Here is a 24,835-nt window from a genome sequence, read left to right as displayed (position 1 = left end):
TAAGAGGTGCATACAGTGGAGGCTACCATAACCATGACTGAAACAGGCTTGGGCCAAGTCCCTTCTTTTCATCACAAAATTCGCAAAACACCCTGGCTGGATTCATGCTATTCCCTTTGCCTGTTATATCCTTGCTTTCTTCCTTCACTTGTCACAAGACAGCATCGAGCCTGACTGTGAAGGGCACTGGAGAACTCGCATCGTCCTCGTCTGTGTTGTTTGGATATTTTCTGTCTCCTTCCATTAGACCATTTGCCTGTGGTCCAGCAGGCATCTCCTCCATGATGGAAGCCCCACCCCCAGTCCAGGAACTGTGTCTTTAACAACCTGCGCCCCCAGTGTCCAGTCGAGATGTGCAGAAAGGCTTGACTCAGCACTGCTTTGTATATTCCATCAACAATTACTTGGTACCTCTAGTGACTACTTCATTAGATCTCACATTTCTTTCAGATGGACACCACTACCAGGGACAAAATCAATCATTCAGAAAACAAAGACAAAATAAAGATATCTAATTCAGCACTTCCCATGTTTGCTAAGATCTATTTGTATGCCAGAGGCCATTTGTAGCAGTGTATCTAACTGCCTTTTAAAAGCCATTTCTAACCAATCACTTCTGATAAATATCCACATTATCTTCAGGTCTATTTTAGGTATCAGTTTCCCTGAGAAGTCACCAGTTTCTGTCTTAGATGCTTTTCATATATTTTCTTGAATAAATGAATGTGGGTTTCTACGGTATTCTGTGGAGTTCACTCTTTCTTGGTAACTGCTACATAATTATATTGGAAATGTGAAAAACAGTTCAGCAGGAAATCAAATGCTGGCTCAGTGTGGGTATTTTTATATCCAGAGATTCTCAAATATGAACGAGCAAGGAGACTTGGATACTGTGCCTAACACACAATCTAATGACAAGCCTTATTTAAGAGCCAGAAAAAGCCCACAGGTTTTCTTTACAGTGTGTCAGAGTTGTTTATTTATTTTTGCAACACAAAACAGTTAAATAAAGCTGAGGGAGGAAAGGCTCTAAAATGTCAGTGTCTCATAAACAGCAAGCTCATCACAATCCACCTGAAAGAGCAGACAATATGGCTTTTATCTTTATGAAGATTGCTGAAAATAGATATAGAGAATAAGATAAAACAATATATAAATTATAGTGTAATAATTCTAATATATTAATTTAATCTATTATAGTACATATACAAATATACATTCTCTATATCAACCAAGTAAGTTTTAGCTCCTTGTTGAGTATTACAGTTTCCTTTTAATTAAGGAATAAATATATTAGATTGTTCATAAACACATGAGCTATAAATGGAACCTAGATTGGAATTTATATTTGTGTGACTAGGAAGTCAAAGCTTTTTCCCTCTACACTTGTCATCCATGGTTTTATTCCAGGTCTTCCCTCTTCAGGCTACTATTTAGCATTCATTGTCAAATTGTAACAGTGGGCGTGTGGAGCAGACTTCAGCACTATTCCAGGATTATCTCAGTGGGTAGCAGGAACATTCATACTTCAGGAGCAGCCCCTCATTTAGACTTTAATTTATTTTCAATTTAGGAACTGGAGGTTCTCACAAATCCAAATTCCTCTGGAACAGAAAGCTCATGGGCACAAATTTTAAGTAAATTACCCCATCTGGACTTTCCCTCATTCACCCCATTCAGTTACTTCAATGAGGATGAAAGCCTACCAGTAGTAACTCATTGTGTTTGACCTTCTTTTATAAAGAGTTAGTTGAAGAAAAGCTGTGGATTCTTCAACTTTGGAAATGGTAGGTCATCCTTTGTGAATCACGGCATGCCTCAGCCGGAGCGAGGCTCTCACTTGGAAGAGAATGGAGGCTAAATGCTCAGAGAAGGAGCTGAAAAGTCAGGCAAACCTAGGATCTCATCCAAACTCAGCCACCTAAATCCGGCGAGCTTGAATTTTGCTGTTTTTGTTTTATTAGAAGAAAGAACTGATGGAACCAATTTATGGAATTGTGTGAACTCAACATGATAAAGGGCATAGAAAGGTCTACAATTCTGCCTCGCATACAGCAAGCAGCGACACTTTTAATTGTATCATTTTCATCCTCGTTGCCAAGGCCTACACTCTCTAACAGTATTTGCTTCTCTTCTTTGCTCATTAGTTTTAACCAGATGCCAATTTCTGTTCATTCACACTTCATCTCTCTTGCAGCTTTAGTTTTATTCTGAATTAGGACTGTAGGGATTACCTTAATGGTTCTCAAAGTTTGGTCCCTGGCCCAGCACCATCAGTGTCACATTGAGACTTGTCAGAAAGACAAATTTGATGGCTCAGAAAATTATGTTCTAACAAACCCTCTAGGTGGTTTGGATGCATCATAAAGTTTAAGAAACACCAGGTCATAGCCCTATTCTTCTCCTGCCCATTTTCCATGTCTTCATCTCTCCATTCCACCCACGATCTCTTCTGCTCCCAATTCTGAACACTAATATTCTGATCCCTAAATTTCCCTTATTTGGATATTTCTATGTATTTCATGGGCCCCTTTAGCAGAGAGAATAAGATAATTTCCTTGAGTTGGCTTTCAGAGGCAACCATAATTTGCTTTACTTAACATTCCAACCAAATCCTCTCCTGTCTCCTGATTTCCCTTATCTTCAGAAGATATTCTGAGCTTTTCTCCTCTTGATCAAGATAGTTCTTAATTTGGAAATGCAGCTCTGACGAAAGCCTACTGCTGCTTCATGATCCTGATGAAAATGTACCTTCCACAAAGGATTTTCCCAGAGGAGAACCTCTTCTGTCCAAAGGAGAATGCTCACTCTACTCCTAAACATGAGCTTTTTTCTTTTAGTAAATAAAACAGTAGAGTTTCAAATGCAAGCCTTAGAGAAAGTCCTCTATATTCTATTTCTTTGCTTCACTATGAAGGCTCAAAGGAGGAGGAGTTATGTCTTACCCTTCATACATAGCAGAGCTCAGCTCTTCATACACAGTAGTTGCACATGAACTACTTCCTGAAGTGAGCTGAACTCTATCTACTCTGGGTAATTGTTGATTTATGAAACTTTAGAGAAATAATACTGATGTAAGGAGATGGAAGCATTATGTTTTGGGGGAACCTGCTCTGCAAATCCTGGCTGTGGAGGCCAGGGGAGATTGTTTTACATCCTAGAGGGTGTCTTCATCATTCTTCCGTGGATTTCTGTGAGGCTGAAATGAAACAGTGCTTGTGAGGGGCTCAGCACAATGCCTAGCCCAAAGTTGGTGCTAAAGAGTGTCAGTGTCTTTGTTCTAGGTTGATTTGAATTCCTGGGTAAATAGCATTTTTCAGTCACCAAAGGAGCAGGCACAACATATTCTGTGATAAACAGCTTAACTCTTGACTTTAGGCAATGTAAGGGGGATCCTTGTCCTACAGGTGCTCCAGAAACAAAAAATATTGGTATAAATGAGGGTGTAGAGTAACGAATGCCCTACCACTGCAAATAAGATGGAAGCAAGTTATCACACTTTAAATTTCTACCATCTGGCTGAAGGGCCACCTGGCCTGGCTAGGTGGGTGGGGATGGATAAAGATGGACTTCGTGCCTATTTTTAGCCCCAGTTACTAAGCTTTGGATTAGGGATTCCTGTAATCAGAAAACATGCTGCATTTTCATTCTTTTGGCTTTGCTGCTTTGTAACCTGCTTCCATTTGTTCAATACAGATTAGATTAAATGATAAACAGGCTTGTTGGGTAATGAAGTGTGTGCTGGCGTGATTCAGGGCTTGCCTCAAGGCTCTCGGAAGCAAAGAGAAATAAAGGTTCTTAGATCAGAAGCCTGGCTCCATGGGGAAAGGGAGAGGGGACCTGAGGCTCCTTCTACCAGCCCCTTTCCCTTGGTCTCGGACTTCCAAGATCGGTTAGTATTCTATGGGAGTTCTTCCCTGTAAGGCACAGTCGATGCCCACAGGTTTCACCCAAGGAGAGGGCAGTCATTCCTGCCCCTCGTGTGTCAGCTTCAGTCACTCAGGAAAGAATGACTCAAAAAATCCAGGAAGCCATAGTGCCCGTGTGCCTGTCTGCCTGCGACTTGGAACAAAGAGCTGCGTGGGGTACGTTAGAACAAAAATCCTTTCCACCAACCACTTAACAGTGTTTGGAATCAGAAGTCACCAGGGTACTGTCTAACGGAATTACTATACTATTTCCTTTATTCATTCACTAATTTAGAAAATATTTACTGGGAACCCCAAGCACTGTGCTAGGCTCCCAGAATAAAACAACTATCAATAATAAAGTAATAATAAAATATTTCATGAGAGCAAGGACTTTACTGGTTTCTTCCATTATAAATGTATTCTCAAAACCACAAGCAACTAATGTATGGTTATTGAGTCTCAACCAGTCAGTTGAAAGAAAAGAACAAGGATTTGTGAGAACCTATAACAAAGGAAACTGACCCAGCATGGGTATCAGGAAATAGTAATAAGTTAAATGGCTGTATTAACACTTACGTGAGTTGTTGTAACAGTATAAATGCATTAGTAGATTTAATATAAGTAATACAAATTGCTATTTAATCTGAAATTCTAAAGAATTCATAGTTAACCAGTTGATGGCTGTTAGAGATATTGTGTCTAATCCTTTCTTCCAAATACGTAAAGTGCTGAAGCACAGAATTTTGATGTACATGAAGAGAAGATTCTGGAAGAAAGACTGAAAAGAACTATGTGTAGGCTACAGATTGTTATTCACTGCTTGGTCATACACGCTGAGATTTAGAATCCCAGTCTGAAATAAGTTTTAAAAAAGAGAGAGAGAATGGGCATAATATTTCCAACTCCTCCTACCAAGGGGTGACATTTATGTCTTCACTCCTTGAACTTGGTCTTGTTAATATCACTCATTTTAGCCAATGTGATATTATCCAATATGATACATATAGAGACTAAGAAAGTGCTTCTCACCAGTCCTTTGCTGCTCCTTGGAATCTTAAGAACACCGCTAACGGTGAGGTGGCCTACTCCAGTGTGAGAGACCACATGGACTGGAGACCTAGGCCAACTCTGGACCCTGGTCCAACCCGTTTGTTATAGACACCTGTGAGGCCAATACAGATCATCTAGCCCCAGACAAGCCACCAGGAAGCTGACCAGGAAGTTTAGCAAACCTGGTTCAGACCAAAGAACTACCCAGCTGTCTCCCAGGACCAAGAGAAATACATTTGTTATTTTTAAGCCACTAAATTTTGACATGGTTTGTTATGCTACATAAGGGAACTGATACAAATCAGAGTGTCTATATGACTATTTTGGTTCCCTTTCTCCTTAAGCCCAAGTGGCTTGGAAAAAAAAAAGACATAAATGAGTGACACATAGAAAGTTTATCTATAGGACTAGTAAGATGACAGGGAATGTGAGAGAGAGGAGACACCAAGTTTGGTCTGGAAGAAGACAGAGAGGAGGTATAGTACTATCACTGTTAATTAAATTCTCACTACACCCAAGATTGTAAGGAACAATTGTAACTCTCATTACATGGATGATAAAACAGCGAGAGAGGAGAAATTAGGTATCTGCCCAAGGTTATATCGCCAAGACATGGCCAACTCCATCCAACTTTAGAACCCAGGATTTCTCTAAACAATGAGTGGCCCATAAAGATATATTTTCCCTAAGTATCCTGAATTGGACAAAGCAATTATTCTGGCAACTGGGCCCTATGCCAGGAAGAAACATTCCTTAAGTGCTATCAAACTAGTGTTTTCCCTGGGAGATTTAACCATCATTAGTGAAAAGCTTCATTTGCAATATTGCGTGCAGCCCACTGTAGTGGGCCAGAGCAATGCATTACCACTAACTGAAAGAGATTAATTTAATGGGCAATTATATGCCTCCTGCTTTAAAACACTTGCAGGTAACCAAGAGTAGTGTGCTTTCTGCAAATGCCGATTGCCTGATCCCAGGTACAAAGTGCCTGCAGGCTTCTCCACACCTGAAACCTATATAATTTTATTAAGTAATGTCATCCCAATACACTCAATTAAAAAAAAGAGGCGGGGGACACCTTACCTTTTTCTGCCTTCCTTCACAGTGCTGGGATAATGCATTTCTGACTGGGGCGTTGGGGTCGGATAGAGGGAAGGTGGGAAGAACCTTTGAAACTTGGATCCTGAATCCCTGCCTTGAGGCTGGGTTTCAGTAGGTGCTGGGGAAGACCCAGAACTCGGTGGGTTTGGTTTTAACGGTTACCCACCCAGGTGGCGCGAATCAGCTGGGCGAGTTAACTTCTCTGTGTTCTTTACTGAAACATGCCAGCCCCTCCAATGCACTCTTACGTGCTCTCTCTCTTCCCTGCTGCTCAATTCCCGACCTCTACAATGCGGAGAGAATTCGAGCCTGAACAGTTCCAAAGCTCTGCTCTGTCCCTTCTGCACTCGTCCTACCGTGGGTTACAGCGTTAGAGGAGAAACGCCCGATGTACTGTGCGCTCGTTATTTCCTCCCCAGCACCCTGGTCCCTGCGCCTGCCTTCTGCTTTGCACAAAGCTAATTCATTCGCTTGCTTCTGGAAAGGATTGCTGGCGTCAGAGCTCCATGTAAACGGACGAGTGAAAGCGAAGACTTGAAAGGTTTCTTCCGTGGAAGGCATCAAAGCACACAGACTCTGTCATTAAACAGCGTGGGTACGGGTACTACATCCTCGACCCACCCCTTGCTCTCTATGAAATCCTGGGCAAGTTACGTAGCTGGTGTCTGAGTTCCTGTGTCTCAAAAACGGGTATAGTAATAGTACCTACTTTCACAGGGCAGGATGAGAATTAAATGCATCATAGGGCTTCCAGAACGCTTTTTCGGTGTTTAATTAGTCAGCCAAGTGTCAGCACCATGGTAAACAGCAGCCCTGCGCGATAGTTGCAAGGGATGGAGTTGCTACTAGCCGAGATACGCTACATAAGCCAATCTCCTGTTAGCACCTGGGCACCTGACAGCTAGCTCCTGTAAGGAGATGCCCTGGTTGACTGCGATGGCAAGCTGGGTCTATTACCAGCAAAATAGCTGGGAAATGCACACAGTGAAGCATCTCAGCCTTGCTTAAGTGAATCTGACACAAGAGGATAAAAAACAACATCTTCATTCTCATTAAGAGCTAACAGATGGACTTCCTAAAATCCATTTTTTTTAGCTTAATTTCATTTGTTTAAATCTTTGCCTGATGAGATGGTGTACTGAGAGTAATTTTAAATTGTTCTGCCTGGAATAAATATTTCTTTAACTTTATTAGAACCTCTCCCTAAGGGGTTCTGTTGTCCTGGGTGGTTTTAAATATTCATCTCATCCAAATACAATAAATCTCCCTTTCATATTTATTCCCCAAGACCTGGTGTGTGGCTTTGCAAGGTAAACATTATGTGATGAGCTAAATAATAAAACCAAGTCAAAACAAGTTACTAAGCCATTTTCTTAGTAGCTATGATTTTTCTTAAGTTCTCTGTGGTTGTATTCTACTTCTTTGAATGATTTAGAAAAAGATGACTTAATTGTACCTTTAAAGTTTCTAAATTTACGCCCACCTCAGCTTATATTTTACAGCTAACAATTAAAGTTCTCTTTAATACTCTTATTCTTCCTGATGGTAAGAAAGCAACATGGAAAAAGTTCTAAAAATCCGACTGCTATTGAAGTTTATAATTTCATATTTCTTGAGATGTCAACCTCCTGAATTAAGTTTGCTTCTTGGCCAAAATGTGTCTATGCATTTTTGTTTAGTTTTCAATCTCTGAATAAAAACAAATACACTAATTAATTAATTTAAAAGGTAAGATAACTCCTATTGTGAGAACAGAGTGATGTCAGGTTGAGTTATAGATTTTAAATTCTTCCAGGTTCACGGACAGGCCTGTGGTCCTCCTGTAGGCAGGGTTGTGCTGCGCTTTTTCTCTTTAGGGAGCCAACCGTAAACCTGAACCTGGGAACTTTTGAGTTATTTCCCTTAAGCCATATAGACAATTTTATCTGGTGAACATTTTAATATGTTTTGGTGATTTGATAATACAATAATAATAATAATACTCTACTACTTTAAAGATAATCTTAGCATAAACTTTTCTAGGTTCATCCATGCTGTCACAAATAGTGAGAATTCATTTGTTTTTATGGATGAGTAGAATTCCATTGTATGTACCAGTTTTTTTTCCCCACTCATCTATTGATGGGCATTGGTGCTTCTTCCAGATCTTGGCTATTGTAAATAATGCTGCTATAAAAACAGGAGTACATATATCCTTTCAAATTAGTGTCTTGGGTTTCTTCAGATACTGCCAAGGTAGATACGGGGAATATCAGGCAACACTTTGTAAAGTGCCTGATTTTCTAACTACTATGCTGCACACCTGAAACTAACACAAAATTATATTGAATGAAAAATATACATACTTTGAATTAAACAAAAGCTCATCTTAATATTTATTTTACTGATAGACATAAAGTCTTATTTTTTCATATTTATCATGCTACAACTTTTAAACATAACTATATGCCCATTGAGCGAAGTATGCCGTGACACGTTTTTCCATACCATCACCACGGAACTGCTTGTAATGCCTACACTCATCGCCTTCTTCCTTACCTCTGTGCCCTTCTCTGTGGATCTCCCAGCAGATTCCTACTCTTTCTTGTGCAGGGGCTTCCAGGTGCCACTAGAAAGAAAACTCCAAGAGCACCTGTGTTTATGCCTGTTTTGCTCACTGCTCTATCCTCATGTAGTTTAGAATCAATTAACAATTGTTGAGTGAATGAGCAAATGCACATCTTCTCTGACTGGGTTGGTACCTCTGTTGACCTGGAATTCACAGCTCATTACCCTTCAGCATCAGCTTTTATGTCTGTCTTCTTACTTGTCTGTGATTTCTTGCAAATGAGTGTTTTGTTTCTGGTTTGTTTGTTAACCACCGCTCTGGTTATCCATGTGTTTTTTCTCCTAAAAATGGAGTATATGGATCCTTATAATTAGGATCTCCTTGATAAATATTTAAATGAAGGCATCCATCTCATAAAAAAGTGTCTTGGATGAAAACTGGCTCAACTAGGTTGTATTCAATACACAAGAAAGTTCCTTTAAAAGTAATTATTACCTACATACTGTATCAAAAACTGATCTTTCTGAGTGTTTTGATATACCTTTAAACCAATCTAAACAGATAGTTTTCCTCAGAAGCTTAAGGTGATCATGCAGCATCAACATTACAAATTAGAAAAACTTTATGCCTATACCTCTCCGGATTTGGTTAACACTTCTAATAAGTCAAAACCACCCAGTGGTAGGCTTCGTTAGCTTTATCCTTTAACGTTACAAGGGAAATGACTACCTTGGTAACACACAGGGGAAGAAAATGATACTTCTAAGCCAGGAAAAACACCCTGTGTCCAAAGTACATTCTCTCTCCAGGCCCCTCTATGAAGTAGAGTTGAAACTACATATCAGCTTGACTGCGTGTTCTGTGCCTACACTTGAGGTTGCTATAAGAAGCACACATTCCTCACTCTTGACTCTTTACTTTTTCACACAGTGTTGATTTTATTTTCATTTTTTAAGGCCCCCATGGAGGACATTTTCCCATCTCAGAACAAGAAAAACCCATGTCCTTCCTGAAGGTCTGGATTGCTTTTATTTGTACAAACAAATCGATCATGTATCTCAGAGATATTTCTCATTTTCACATTAGTTGTGAACACAAAAAGCAGACTTTAGAGAGAGCACAGAGCAGATTTTAGGTTCCATACCCCATAATTACCATCTGCATACCCTATACTGTATTTGTGTCTGTGAATTTTTTCTTCAAGTCAGTTTTTAATTTCCCGATTCGGATTCCCAGCTCCCTTGAGAATTGAATGTCTCCCTTGAAATTGATAATATGCAAAATATGTTTTGTTTGGAAGTAAAATGAATATCATATCCCTTTTGCATGTTTCTGTATAATAATAAAAATGGTAAGGCAGAGTGCTGCAAGTTCTCAAAGACAGCATAGCACTCAGTTTCACCATCTAGCCATTCTTTAGAGACTCAGAAGTAGTGTTGTTAAGCGCAAAGAAGCTATCAGCATTAAAAATGGACAGAAAGACTAACACGTTCTTTTAACAACCCTAGAATGTCCTCTGGAAAAATGTGTACATGTTCGTGTGTCACATATGAAAAGAAATATATTGAAGATACAGTTTTAAATGGTGTATAATTAATGTGTGAAATACATCAAACTCTAAAAACCAAAATAAAAAATCATCTATAATTTCATCTTCCCAAAATAGTAGTATTGATGGTGTGAAGTTTCTGTCTGTATTTTCTGCCTCTATATGTGTATGTGTGAGCTTAAAGTATGTGAGTGATAGTTTCTCTATTGTATAAAATATATGTTAGTGTCTACTTATTTAAATTATAGTATAAAGTCCTTGAGTTCTATTTTTTTTACCCACTCTTTTATACTAAACCTTTCCGTATATTTTAATATGCAAAACATTGCTTTTAATGATTGAATAATAGGTATGAGTTATAAGAATATTTGGATATAAAAAAGTTTCCTTCCCACGTATATTGCAACCTTCAATAATTTAACACAATGTAAGTTATTTCTTGCTGACATGATTCATTCAAAGGCTCCTTCAGAAAAGTAAAATACGTTCCAGTGCCAAACTATTTAATGAAAACAGGGACCATTTATCATGTGATCACTAGGCATAAAGTGAACCCAGTCACGCAAAGAAAAAATTAAACCCAGGCACTTACTAATTTCAGTAGCAATGATCGTTATGTTGTGCCACACACTTAACTCTCTGTCAAGTGGTGTTGCCAGCGTTATCTTCCCATCATCGGCATTAATGTTGAATTGTCTCTCCAGGTCAGTGTGCCGGTCGATGGAAAACCTACAAAACAGATACATCTGTGATCTACTTCAATGTTCATGGGGTCCACGCATTCCACAGCAGACCTTTAGTAATCCTTGGAGAGCCATCTTTGGGCAGTCAAATGAATTGGGAAACTCAGTGGCATCATAATTTGTAAAACAAAATGACCGAATGAGGCACAAGAAGCTTGATAATTATTGTCCAAGGAATAATTAGCTACATATGCAACATGGAGGTCATAAACTGCCATCAGTTTCAATAGGTAGCATCTTCAAAAATGGATGCTGATGAAGAGTTAATTGGTCAATCCATCACATTTATTGGACAGCTTATGATAATTAGCAGTTGCCACAAAATATCATATAAAACAATGAACTCGAGCCCAAAGCAGGATGGTGCTAGGCAGCATGTAATTTATGGCAGTTCAAAGGAAATGAGTGTTTGTGTTAAACTTGTATTTGACTAGACAACATGAGCATGCTTTTGTTTTTGCTGCTGTTGGTTTGTTCTGTTTTTAGTTTAAGTAGTTTAGTTTAGGTTTTCTATTAGTCTCTGTCCATAGAAATCAGATAGTTGCGGATTCTCTAGTAACAATCCTTAAAAGTTGGAATAGATATTTTAACAGATTTATAATACTACATTCTATGAAATTGAGAATTTTAAATGGACTTCTTAGATGGACAATGGGGGGGGACTGACCGTGGTAGTGGGAGGGGGTAGGAGAGAGCAAAGGGGGGAAGGGGGGACAACTGTAACTGAACAACGATAAATAAAGTTATATTTATAAATACATTAAAACAAAGAAAAAAGCAAATGAGTAAAATAATAAAAATAAAAATAAATGGACTTGCCCTGGCTGGTCTGGTGCAGTGGATAGAGCACTGGCCTGCAGACCAAAAGGTCGCTGGTTTGATTCCCAGTCAGGGCATGTGCCTGGGCTGTGGGCCAGGTCCCAAGTTAGGAGTATGTGAGAGACAGCCAGCTGATGTTTCTCTCACACACTGATGTTTCGCTCCCTCTCTTTCTCCCTCCTTTCCCCTCTCTCTAAAAAAACAAATACAATATTTTAAAAAAATAAATGGACTTCTTTGTAGTTCCTAGTCTAAGAAAATTTTCAGATAAGAGAACACTATGGTGTTTTGCGTCTAGAGCCATCTGCTTCTCAGCTATACTAAGTATTAAGTTCATATAGGAATTATTTTTCTACAACATTTATCCTTTTTATAAACCAAGATCTCTGCTTTGGCTATGAAATGTCACATACAATCAGGTTTATGGCTTAAGAAACACAAGGCGTCACTGGAAAAATCGACCCATAAATAAGCAGTGAAATGAACTGAAACAGGATAGAATGAAGGCCCAAGTAGGACGCTGTGGGTTGAAGATCTGTGACTCCCTGAAACTCGTGTGTTAAAAATTTCAACTCCCAGTGTGCTAGAATTTCTAAGTCCTTCAGCCGATAATTACAATTGCATTATGTCAGGGGCCTGGGCCCTTACGATGGAATTAATTCCTTTATTTTAAAAAGAAGAGTGGATACAGGATGCTTCTCTGGTTTCTACCGGTGATATTGTAAGAAGACAGCCATCTGGAAACCAGGAATCAGGGTCTCACCAAAACCAGAACCTGCGAGTGCCTTGATCTTGGACTTCCAGCCTCCAGAAGTGTGAAGAGGAAATTCCTGTAGAAAGAAGCCACTAGTCTATGGCATTCCACATCCACAGCAGCCCAAACTAAGACAAAGTTCATGTACAATCCCATTTTAGAAGGGGGACTGAAGAAAGCCTTTATGGTTGAGGTGGCCTCCTGGGAAGTATCCATGAAATCTCTCTATTCACTGATACCCTCTGACACTAATTATGAAATATGGTTCATGGCTATTGGTCCTGATCATGTGTTATTTTTTATATATTTTTGTGAAATTTATTATATAATCAAGTTTTGACTATATGAAAATGTGGAAAAGTAAAATCCCCACAATTTTATGCCTACAGTTTTGTGGTGTTAATATTTTAGTGTATTTCAATCCAAACAGTATATATTTACATAGATTATGCATCTCTACTTATGTATGTGCATCTATTTATTTTATTCTATATCAGCTTGAGACAATAGATGGATTGCCAGATAGATACATGGAAGGACGGATAGATAGGTAGGTAGGTAGGTAGATAGACATCAGATAAATGGCTATCAGATAGATAGATACATACATAGATACATAGATACATAGACAGATAATTCCTTTCTCTCTTTAGCTATTTCTTTTTCATTAGAAATGGTATTCACATTCTTTATTTCAAATGTGAACACCATGAAAAAAAGACATCCATATTAAATATTCCCCACCAAAGACAAGCATCATTAAACAGTTTGGAATAATATTTAAAAAGTATTTAACTTTATTGATAATAGTTTATTGATAAGCTCCTTGAGAAATATTGCAAAATGAAATTCTAATTTCTGATTTAGTAGAGAGCTACAAAGAAAACTAAGAAGCTGACTTGCCTATATATACCAGGCACTTACAAAATGTCCCTACAACCTATCTCCAGGATGATCACAGAAATTCAGAAAGGATTTAAGAACCCAGAGGCATATGCATTGACAAGCTCTCAACCAAATCCTGAGCATAAGAAAGTGCTCATTACAAAGCATTTCAATCTGTTGTATTATGGAAAGAAAACCAAAAGCCATTTTTCTGAGGAACAACGATTGCTGATGAGACCCGTGAGGTTCCACGTTTAACTGTAAAATAACTGAACAGACATGTGTTTTGCTCCAGATAGCATGCAGACTCTGACTCTTCAAAGAGCTAAGAAATGTCCAGAGGATTAATTATCACTTCCTGCATCATATTCATAAATAAACTTTGCAGGCATTGCTGGGGCCATAGAAATTTTATTATCTCACTGCTGATATATTTCACACATTCATGCATCAACCAAATTCCCAGAGGCCAGAGCAAAGGAGAATCAGCCTAATCACTGATACTCATGGATCCAAGTCTGAGACAGGCTCCTTGGCTATTTAATTGACGTCCGGCGATTCCCTAGAACTTCTGGCCCAGAGGAAGCACTGGGAACAATGACAGAGTTTGGGAAGCTGGTATTTTTGTTAGAGTTGTTTGTTTAATTCCTTATTTAAATTTGCATCATAAAGACCTCAAATTTGGAATAAATTCTATCTCTGTTATTTATATATTGCTATTTCTTGGATAATTAATAAACTCATTGAGTCTCAATTTCTTTACTGGTCAAATACGAAGTACCCATGTCCCAGGGGTGATTGTGAAGATTAAAAATAAAGCATAAATCAGTTTCTGGTACTTAGTAGGCAATAAAGACATGTTCTTCATCTTCATTGTCATCGTCATCGTCATCGTCATCGTCATCGTCATGTCCCAGCAAACAGAACTTTAATGAACTCCCCTTCTTGGAAGGTGGTAGAGAGGGGCCCTTTCTTAACGGTTTATAAATAGCATAAAACTGGAAAAAAACATTTGAATATTATTTAATTCCTATAACTCTAACACAGACAAGGATATTTTTCTCATCTTTTAAAGCTCCAGTTCATGACAGACTTTATGGGGTGAATCATAAGAATTTATAAAATCAGCTATAAATACATCCCTTTAGTAAGATCAGAGGTAAGAATGTCATAATATTATAAGATTACACAATGGGAGAAACTTGACTTGCCGGGAGTTTAAAATTCAGTTTAAAATCTACCTCAACTATTTCAGGAAGCCCCTTGCTGCCTATATAGACATTTTGCATATTTTATTGTCTAGTCGGCTTTATGATGGAGGCTCCCAAGGACAGCTGAACAGCCTCAAATACTGACTTAACATAGTCAACAAGCACATGTTAGACACCGAACGTGTACCAAGCAGAGAGCTAGGTGCTTCTTCCTTCTTATACCCTTCTTTTCTTTGTTTCTAATAAAATCAATAAAAGAAAAATCACTTCATTAGGTGTGATTTAATTGTGTTCTTAGTCTCTCTGGGCCATGGCTACTTAATGTCTAAAATGGGAATTACAATAGGTTTTGTAAGGTTTACGTGAGGGATTAGATATAAAGCACCTTTTACACACACACACACACACAAACACACACACACTATACATATATAGTAATTAATATTATCACTTATCTGTAAACAACAGGCTTCCACTGCTGATTCCCAGCTCCTTCTCAGGCATAAGCTAGTATTCCTTTCACTCCTGGCTTCTCTGTCCCTAAACAAGTTTATCTGTTCTCGTATCAGTGGAAACAAATGCAGAACAGATGGATGTCCACTGAAGTGGTAAAATAAAGCTGAGGGATAGGAGCAAGTGAGGAGGCAGATGCCTGCACCTCTGCCAGCATTTTGTCTGTTTTTAGTTTTTCGCCAACTTTCCTGACCAAAGTCTCTGTCCCATGAACTGGCCATTGCAGTTCAAAGGTTTCCTGAGCATATTTAGTTTGTATTCCTGTTGAATAAAATACAATCTTTTTTTTTATCATATTTAAAATTAATGAGATTTTATATAATTTTAAAATCAATGACATTGTTAAAGATCATTCACATTTTTAGAAAAGAAACCGAAAGCATGCCATTTCTCTCTCTCTCTCTCTCTACTGCTCGGCCCCTCCATCTCTAGGAGCAAAGATTCAGCTTATTTTCCTCTGGTTGTCTAAGTTGCTACCACTCATGCCATTATCTCAACTTCCCTGCTTTCTCCCTAATCACCCCATTTTGTGACAGAGTTACATCTGCAGCCATGGAGGGTAATAGTTAATGATAAGACTCTAATAGAAACTTTTTCTTTAAGCCAACTACCAGAAAATAACTTCAAAGAAAAACAGAGCAGGTTACAAATAACGAACTTGTAGTAACAAGTTAAATTTTAGAATCCAGTGTACCGTGTAAGTTCCTAAGATGTCAGAATGGATAGACATCTCAGAAGTAAACGTCTATCCCTGATGCCATTCTGCTCCCTGAGATTCCCAATGTCTTTCTCAGTGGCAGCACTTGGAGTGGAGAGAGCAGTACAACTGAATATACTTGAGAAACTGTATAGTCTGTGATAACCAATGTTCACAGAAACCATATTTAAGTGTTCTCACTTTATTCCAATAAATATTGAGGTTTGCTTCAATACTCCTGTTCCTCTAATCTAGTACTATGTCTTAGAAGTAAATGTTAAGGACTTCATCATTTTACTTTGTGAAGTTAAGGCTATAGTTACAAGAAAATTCCTGCCTAGATGCTCAGCCCCTTACTCGGAGACTCCAATTTAACCTACAGCACTCTGTCCATGAATGGACAGATGTCACCAGCCTACTCATTGAGAGTAACTTGCAGAGGTCAGGAGTACATTTAGGAATATACCACTGGTGCAGTGGCTGAGAAACCATAAAAATGGAAAATTGGATCTTATTATATGAAGAAATAGCGCTCTATTCTACATTGCCGCTGCTACTGTTGATAGTAATAGCAACTTTTACTGAGTAATAGGTTTCCTCCATTAACACAGCCCAACTACTTACATTTCAGAGTAACATTTGGCATAAGATCCCACCTCCCATGTGTGTGTATGACATATTTTGTGCCAATGCCTAAATATGATAAGTACATATATTCATTCATTCATTTTTCATTCACTCAGTCATTCAAATCATTTCCTACCTCCTTTTCCCAATTTCACCCCCAACACTACACACATAATAGAGAACTTCTGTCCCCTGTTCAAGCACTGTTTCTTGCTTGAAATAAAGAGCATCCGTCTTTGACCATGTAAAGAACAATTCAAGAATTTTCTTGCCCTGACCAGTGTGGCTCAGTTAGTTGGGCATTGTCCCAAAAGGTGAGGTGTTACTAGTTTGATTCCTGGACCAGGCACACTCCTGGGTTGCGGGTTCAGTCCCTGGTCAGGGACGTGTGAGGGGCAACCAATCAATGTTTCTCTCTTGGGTCAATGTTTCTCTCCCTTTCTTTCTCCCTCCCTTCCCCTCTCTCTAAAAATAAACAAACTATTTTTTTAAAAAAATAATTTTCAGAACCAAGTTTCCAGTGTGAAGGAGTCTCCTGTTATCACTGCCAATGTCTTTAGCTTCACATGGGGAAGCTATGCAAGTTACGGTCTGGAGAGCACACAAGCAGCCACACTGATTTTCTTAACAACCAGATACAGAAAGAGTATGTTTTTTATACAAGTTATCCTGTACTATATCCTTTCCACTGTAATATTTGTAAAACACCTGATAATTTATCTAAGGAATGACACTTCTATTCCTAACCTCTGTTTAAAACAAATCTATTTGCCTAAAACTCGGTTTCTTCATCTAAAGAATAAAAAGAACTGCCTTCCTTAAAAGCTTACAGTGAATCCGACATTAGACAAACCATTAAAATTTCTTTACAGATTTTTTAAGTGGTTTTACATGGAGGATGTAACATTATTTCTAGAAGACACTCTGCCGAACATCTAGGTATTTTTAACAACAGCAACAAAATATTTGAAAGATTTTGGTGTTTGGTGTCAACAAGAAGAGAGACAAAGTGTGGAGCCTCAACTTGCTGTTTTCATTCAAAGGATTGAGCTGATTTCCCCAGTACAATTGTCCTCAGGTAGCTTTTACTTTATTTATAGAAATCTCCAATTACAAATCTGTTTATTCATATGAGATCCTATTTTTGGAGTGTGCATTGTTTAACGTTCATTCCACATATACCTCAGAAAAGTAACTTCACAAAGCTACAATTTCATAGATAACTTTCTGCAGGCATAGAACCAAAAAATTTTTTTTCTTTAGAGAGAATCCCAGGTAAAATTGGAATCATGATCAATTCTTCAGTATCTACATCATATGCTTGGAGAAATTCTATTTTTTCCCCTGAGTCCTCAAAATAATCATTCATAACTGAGAATTATAAATACAATATAAAGGAAGGAAGGAATGCAGTTTTTGATATTTAAAGGGATTACATTTAAAATTATTAATTTTATTTAATTTCAATAATTTTAATGACTTTTTTGTTAGTTATAATGCTAAGTGTTTGAATGATGCCTCCCCTCTTGCACAGATTGGGGTGACTTTCTCATTGCATACAACAAAAAGAAGCAGGTTCTGTAATGGACTCACACACTGCAATGGGTAAGGGTCTCCAAATGCATTTGGGAAAGGGTGAGGGGTGGTCAGAGATGGCACCAGAAAGATGTAGCATCTCTTTTGGGGACAGGAAGAAAGAGTAGACTTTCCCCAGTTGGAACATGTAGGGAGAACATCTTCAGCAGAAGGAGATTCATGTAGAAAATCTTGAGAGTTTGAGAATGTTTAGGAAACCATACCATTAAAGGCCCTGACTAGATGTGGTGATAGTTGAGGTCTGACAGATGAGCATCCTATCACGTCCCTTTTCACCCTTTCTTTCCATCTCACCTCTACTTCCTTCCTTCATTCACTCGTTATTGAATATCTCTTACATACAAGACATTGTGCTGGGTGCCAAGACAAGCATGGCCTTGCTCTCATGTAATTGCATAAGGCTGTTCAAAGCTTACAGTGATCTGGAAAAAAAGGTCTGAAGTATATAAAATATTACAGAAGTATTCCAATCAAAATAAACAGTAAATGGAAAAAGTCTGAGGTAGGAAGATGTTCAGTGTCTTTGAGGAGACCTTGACGAAAGATAGGTGGTGACTGAAGTTCAAGATTCTGTTGGGGAAGGGCACTAAGGGATATAGCATGAAGGACTTTTAAAACCATGCTGAGGGTGTTTCTTTCACTTGTAAAAAAAATAGAGAACTGCTTGAAAAAATATGACAGGAAAGTGATATGATCTGAACCACAGCTGGCCTCCCTAGAACTTTTTGTGACACAGAAGTATGCTCAGTACTGTTCAATATGGTAACCACTAGCCACGTGTGCCTCTTTAGCCCTTGAAATCTATCTAGTGTAATTGAAAAACTGCAATTTTTATTTTAGTTCATTTAAATTGATTTGCTTTCAATTCAAAGAGCCACGTGTGGTTAGTGGCTACCATATTGAACAGCACAGATCTAAGCTGAGTTAGAGATCACTTTCACGTCTGTGTGTGTTAAAGGGTAGGAGACTAAGGAATGGAGCTGTTGTAGCTTAGTAAAAACCAAAGCAAAACGAGACATCATGACTATTTGGATGTGGGAGATAAAGGAGATGGAGGAATCTTGGAAAAACACCCTTGTGAAAGGCTCATAACCTCTTCTATTAACCTATATTGCTTTTGATATAGACAAATTTTCTCTCTTCTCTCTCCTTATAGCCATTTATATAATGACTGAATAAAATATACCAAACTCATCAGAAATATTCACATCAATATTAGCAAAAATAATAATTTTTTTCCAGAAATACGTGATATCTGGAACTTGCATTGGCTAAGTGAAATTTGTCTCTAGTGTATGCTTTTCTATGAATGGGAGATTAGGAGTTGGGAGGAAAATCTTTTATAGTGAAGATCCCACGATGACCTTGATCCTTACTGTTGACCCAAGGGTCACAGCAATGCCAATGAATTCCCACAAATTTCTGAAAGCCCATGGTGACCTCAGGATGTCAGCAGAAATCTAGGGTGAAGGCAATCCTTTAACTCCCTAAAAAATCTTTGTGAAGCTGTTGATCTGCCAGCGATGACCTTTCTTTGTATGAAAGGATGTTTAAAAGTGATAAATGCTACATGCACAGTAGAACATAGATGGTGTGAGACAGAGAAAATTCCTCATTATATTGCAGTCTGGACCATAGGACCACATCCAGAACTAAGATTTAGTTATATATTGAATGTATTTATTGTGACATTCTTCATTTTCAGCCTCTCTGCCAAGCCTTGTACAGTAATTTCTCATTTAACCCTCCCTATAAATTGCTTGAGTAGCCAATACAAATGGTTCAGACTCAGTGTTTGTAGTTGTAAAATGAGGGTAATATGCATTTTCCCCTGCTCATAAAGTTAGTGAGATAAGTATACTACCCCGACTATAGTATCTAACACATTATGAACTCATTAAACAGTAGATAGCTATGAGGATAGTGGTATTTGATTATATATGTCTTATAATTTTGGTCTAAATGATTTACTACATAGAAAAAATGTTTGTGAAAAACATGCACACCCAAGAAATAATAAGAGTATTACATAACTATATTAAAGCAGGTGTTTTGAAGATGTCATAAAGTTATGTATACCTTGACATTTTAATTGGACATTTAGGCTCATTTAGTAAATGCTAAAGACTCATAATAAGTACTAGGAATTAACAGGTGAACAAGATGAGGCTTATTAACTTTTTAGGCCTAGAAATGCATTTATAGTGAAATAAAAATAGTTTGTTTACTTGTCTAATTTACAATGGTAATACCATAAGCACATCATTCCATTGTGCAAGCAAATGTAATTCTTCTGAAGGAGACAAAAGTATGTTAGACCAAAAATATTCATCCTTGCCCTGGCTGGTGAGGTTCAGTGGATTGAGCACTGGGCTGCAAACCAAGGGGTTACCAGTTCAATTCCCAGTCAGGGCACATGCCTGGGTTGTGGTCCAGATCCCCAGTTGGAGGGGTGTGAGAGGCAACCACCCATTGGTGTTTCTCTCCCTCTTTTTCTCTCTCCCTTCCCCTCTCTTTAGAAGTAAGTAAATAAAATCTTTTAAAAAATTTAAAAATATTTAAAAAATACTCATCCCTAAACACAACAACTGCCCACATGGTCTAACCTAGTCATGTACATTTAAGCAAGTGCAAAGCCCAATATTATGCACTTGGCATTTAATAAAGGTGATCCAGACATGCTTCTTCTTTTGCCAATAAACTACACTTCAACTTGACTACACTCTAGGCCCTGCCCCTTTGCCATACCTAGTCTGTCCAATTTCAGAAACCCTCATCCTTGGGAGGGTATTTGGGTCTTTGGCTGTCCTTCGTACCATTAAATATATCTCCCATAATGCTGATCCTTTCAAGGCCATTTATAAATCTTATTCTCATTTACTGTGAAGCTACATACCCTAGCAGACATTTCAGACTTGATTTGTATCCTGTGGCCCATTGGAAAGGCATTCCTACTACACCTATTCGAACCCCCTGCAAAGTGACTTGAAGTGCAGAGGGGAGGGCTAGTGAGCACTTGATGGGTGGATGGGGGTGGTATTTCTCCCTTTTTTAACATACTCTCTTCTTAAAATATGTAACATTATGTTTTCCTTTGCAACACTAAGGAAATCTGATTGTCCTTTATCCAAAGCAAGGTTGTATAATACATTGTGTCAAATCAGAATGTAGAGATATATGGGAAAATAAAGGGTCGGCTGAAATGACTCCCATAAATATCTGAACATCAGATAAGGATGTCAATTTCCCTTTGTTGGGATGCAAAATAAGGGATTTTTCTGCTTTCTGAGTATAATAATGTTAGATAACGCTGCTCACACAGTTCATACAAGCATCTTTGTTTCTCTCAGAATATAAACATTATGTTTTATTTTCTAGGGGGGACAGAGACTTCATCAATCAAAAAGGAAATCTTTTAAATACCAAATCAGTACTTTCCAAAATATTTTACTCCCTGAAGGTTCCTATGCTCTTTTTACTACCTTAAATAGCTTACTTTAAAATACTGTATTAATTCATGCAGTTTGATAGTTTTTGATAATTATCGGCCAGGTATATATCATGCCACAAAATATCATTTCAGCTAAGTCCATTTGTCCCTGTAGTGTTTGCAGCTCCAAACAGAGGACAAACAGGTATCTCCTAAGGGAAGACACCACGGTGCTGGGGGACCGGGGGGCTTGGGAGCTGGATGGAGAGCAGTGGGAATTTAGTCATGTGACTTCACTGGTAAGGCGCTTCAGTGGACCCATCCATGATGGACGTGAGATAGGTTGTGCAGACAGACCTCCCTTCAAGGGAGGATGTAAGAGCCGTGTGGGGAGCGGTTGGCAGACAGCCTCCAGCTCTTGCTCCTAAGCATCTGCCTTGTTTACTGAGAGCCTCCTCTACAGACAGAATCTGAAAATTAAGCAAGCAGACAGCTGAAGGCCCTGTCACTTTGGCATGATGCAGGACTCCTCTGACAATCCAAATCCATCCCAGAGAGACCCACCGGGTTGGTCTGAGGTTTGGCTGGGACTGCACTGCAATTGGACGCCTTGTTCCACCCACCCCGCCTGTGCCCTCTTCCGTTCATAGGTGCTGATCTCTAACAAACATCTTGTACCTCCAATTCCATCAACCTCCAGGGCAAATGACCTGTAACACGCTTGTTTAATTGGAATAAGAACACTGTGTGTAATGCACGAAATTAATGTGTTAAAGTGTAAATGAGACACATGTGAGGGGCATGGCACTAAAATATTAAATAAGCATCAATAAAGATTCGCAAAACATTTCTGGTAACTTTCATTAAATATCCACTCCCCTCTGAGAGAATGCATGTTAGTGTGTTGAGCACACTACAGCAAGTCTATTCCAAGTGAAATTCTATTTTATGCCACCTCATGCTTTTCAGGCAGAGAAAAGCTGCTGGAGTCAGAGAATTTGCAAACACGTGAAATGCAGAGACCAGAGTGTGGCTAAGGCCTCAAATCTAAGACTCCTCTATCGTCATCATCCCGGGGGTCTGGAAAAACAGGGTTTTATACTAAATTCACACAAGAAGCAAATTAATTCCACACTCCAAGCAGGTAAGCATCACACTAGTTTTCAGGATGTCCTTTTGCAGCCTGGATGGTAGTTATGGCGGTTTCCCCAAAGCTACGCTAAATAAAGCCAGGTTTTTCTCGCCACATCAACATGAGTGTGCACTGTCTTGGACCCCACATAAGGACTAAGGTCCCAAAGGTGTTATGAAAAGCTTGGGACAACACATAACAGAATTCTAATACAAAGAATTGCTGTGATTGCTACAGGTTTAAAATATGTTTAAAAATCTAGTATTTAGTGAGTTTCTGAGTCAGAATAAGATCCTGGACTTATGTGAGGACCAGCTACTCAAATTTCTGATAAAAACCCCAAACCCTATTAGTCCAGTGTAGAAGCTATCAAAGATTTCTATGTCCAGTGAATAATTTTGGCTTTGCAGACCATACCATCTATGTCATAACTACTCAACTCCACAGTTGAAGAGCAGAAAAGCAAAAGGAAGTCTGTGTGTCAACGTACTTTATTTAAAAATGCAGTAGGCCAGATATGACACACCGACAACAGTTAGCTGGTCTGGTGTAATAGAGTCAAATTTTTCACTAAAGTCATGGGTCTTCCCTTATATAGGTTCTATTGGAAGGAAAAGGGGAGCAGGGGCTCATATAGTCATGACAAGATGCATAAGCTATGACACATACTAGAATAAGCATCGTGATGTTTGCAATGCTCAGCGCACTAGAATGTGGACCCTAGACCCCAGCACAGGGGTTTAAGGGTCCCTCCCTGATGTCCTGTACTCCAGATGCTCTGCAGAGCTGCACAGGAGTCAGTGATGGATCGTGCTGCTTACATTCTCTCCTTCTTAAAGAGCGCCACGCAGCTTAGCAAACGAACTTACCCACGAGGCCCGAGCCCGAAGACGCGTGAGTTCCCATTGAAGTGGCCACAGTGTCCTTTGTCTCATCAGAGCTCCTCAGAGCGCAGTTAGCGGGGTGCCCCTCGCGGAGGAAGGCAGTGGATATCTGTTTTTCAGATTTAACAGGCATAAATGCGCTTTTCTATTATAAAAAAATGTTTTGCTAAACATTGGTTTGTAGCCTCTATGTGGAAAACTTATAGGAAGATACAATTATTGAGCCTACTGCAAGTGAAGATGTTATTCAGAGCCACATGTAATGAAATAAACCCCTTAGTTATGAATCAGTTATTATATTTCACTGAACTCCAACTGTTTCTTTCTCCCTGGTTAATTTCATTCTAGCCTTTGTTATTATGCCTAAAGAAACCATTTTAACATTTTCTCGCATGCACTTTGAGTACCAAAAACTCCATCTACGAGTTTTCAGCTTTTTGCCTCTAATTGCTCTACTGGTTGCTCTAACTGCTTTAATAAATAATATTATTTGAGTTCTGCTAGTCTCCGAATTCAAAGGTCCCTGAATCACTTATTATTTAGTATTCCTCTGAGGAGAAAAAGGAGACTTTTTCTACCCAAAGCATTTCTTTATAGTGAGAAAGAGAGAGAGAAGGAATAAAAAATGTGAGAGAAAATTATAAACACTCGGTCTATCCTCCAAATTAATACAAGAGGCTCTACGTTGTGAGACATTCCCTCTTTAAGATCATGGGATGGCTATCCTTGGTGTCTCTTAAATCGTTAGGTAACTAGAAAATTTCTTCCTCCATGTGACCCTAAAGCTCTGTAATCTCATTTTATTTAGCATTTTCAGATGGCATGTATTAAAGGCCAGCTCGACAAATGGTAAGGGCTTGGGTTTTACATGGCTCCTTGGGTCAGCCCGCCTCCATACAAGAGAATGGGGTCCAAGAAGGCAGAGGCTCTGTCTTTATAGAAATCCCCTGGGAAAAAGTAGGAATTACTGATGCTACTTATACCACTAAATAAATAAGTGAAAAATGTTATATATATATATATATATATATATATATATATGTATTTTATATATACCCACATATGTAGTGAATGAATGAAAAGATGACTATGTGACTAAATTAATATATTAAATAATTATGTAATTAATTACTGGTAGTAGAATTGGCAGGTATAGTGAGTTTTTTGAAACAATGACTTGGGAGAGTTGTTGCTTTTGAATTGGGAAACATTTTTAATTGTCCTAAAAAGATATGGTCCTTTTACTAGACCTCTGTGCACTACTGGAAGGAATGCATAGTAGTGCAGGTACTATAGGAAAAATGTACATAAGTTCCTTAAAACATTAAAACTAGAGCTCACATATGATCTAGCAATCTCACTCTTGAGTATTTACCCAAAAAGAT

At 38.5% G+C, this 24,835-nt stretch overlaps 1 protein-coding gene across 2 annotated transcripts in view; it reads right to left on the bottom strand.

Moving 5' to 3' along the window:
- CDH8 (cadherin 8) overlaps positions 1 to 24,835 on the bottom strand; it is a 318,790-nt gene that overhangs the window by 109,259 nt on the left and 184,696 nt on the right. For both annotated transcript variants that reach the window (XM_054579362.1, XM_054579361.1), the window contains exon 7: positions 10,752 to 10,888. In XM_054579362.1, coding sequence (XP_054435337.1) covers positions 10,752 to 10,888 — 137 coding nt within the window. The remainder of the gene's footprint in view (positions 1 to 10,751; positions 10,889 to 24,835) is intronic.

This window comes from Pteronotus mesoamericanus, unplaced genomic scaffold, assembly GCF_021234165.1.
Source record: "Pteronotus mesoamericanus isolate MK-2021 breed Mesoamerican mustached bat unplaced genomic scaffold, CSHL_Meso_final contig_52, whole genome shotgun sequence".
In the NCBI taxonomy this organism is placed as follows: domain Eukaryota; kingdom Metazoa; phylum Chordata; class Mammalia; order Chiroptera; family Mormoopidae; genus Pteronotus; species Pteronotus mesoamericanus.
This window is presented reverse-complemented; position numbering and strand designations above follow the sequence as displayed.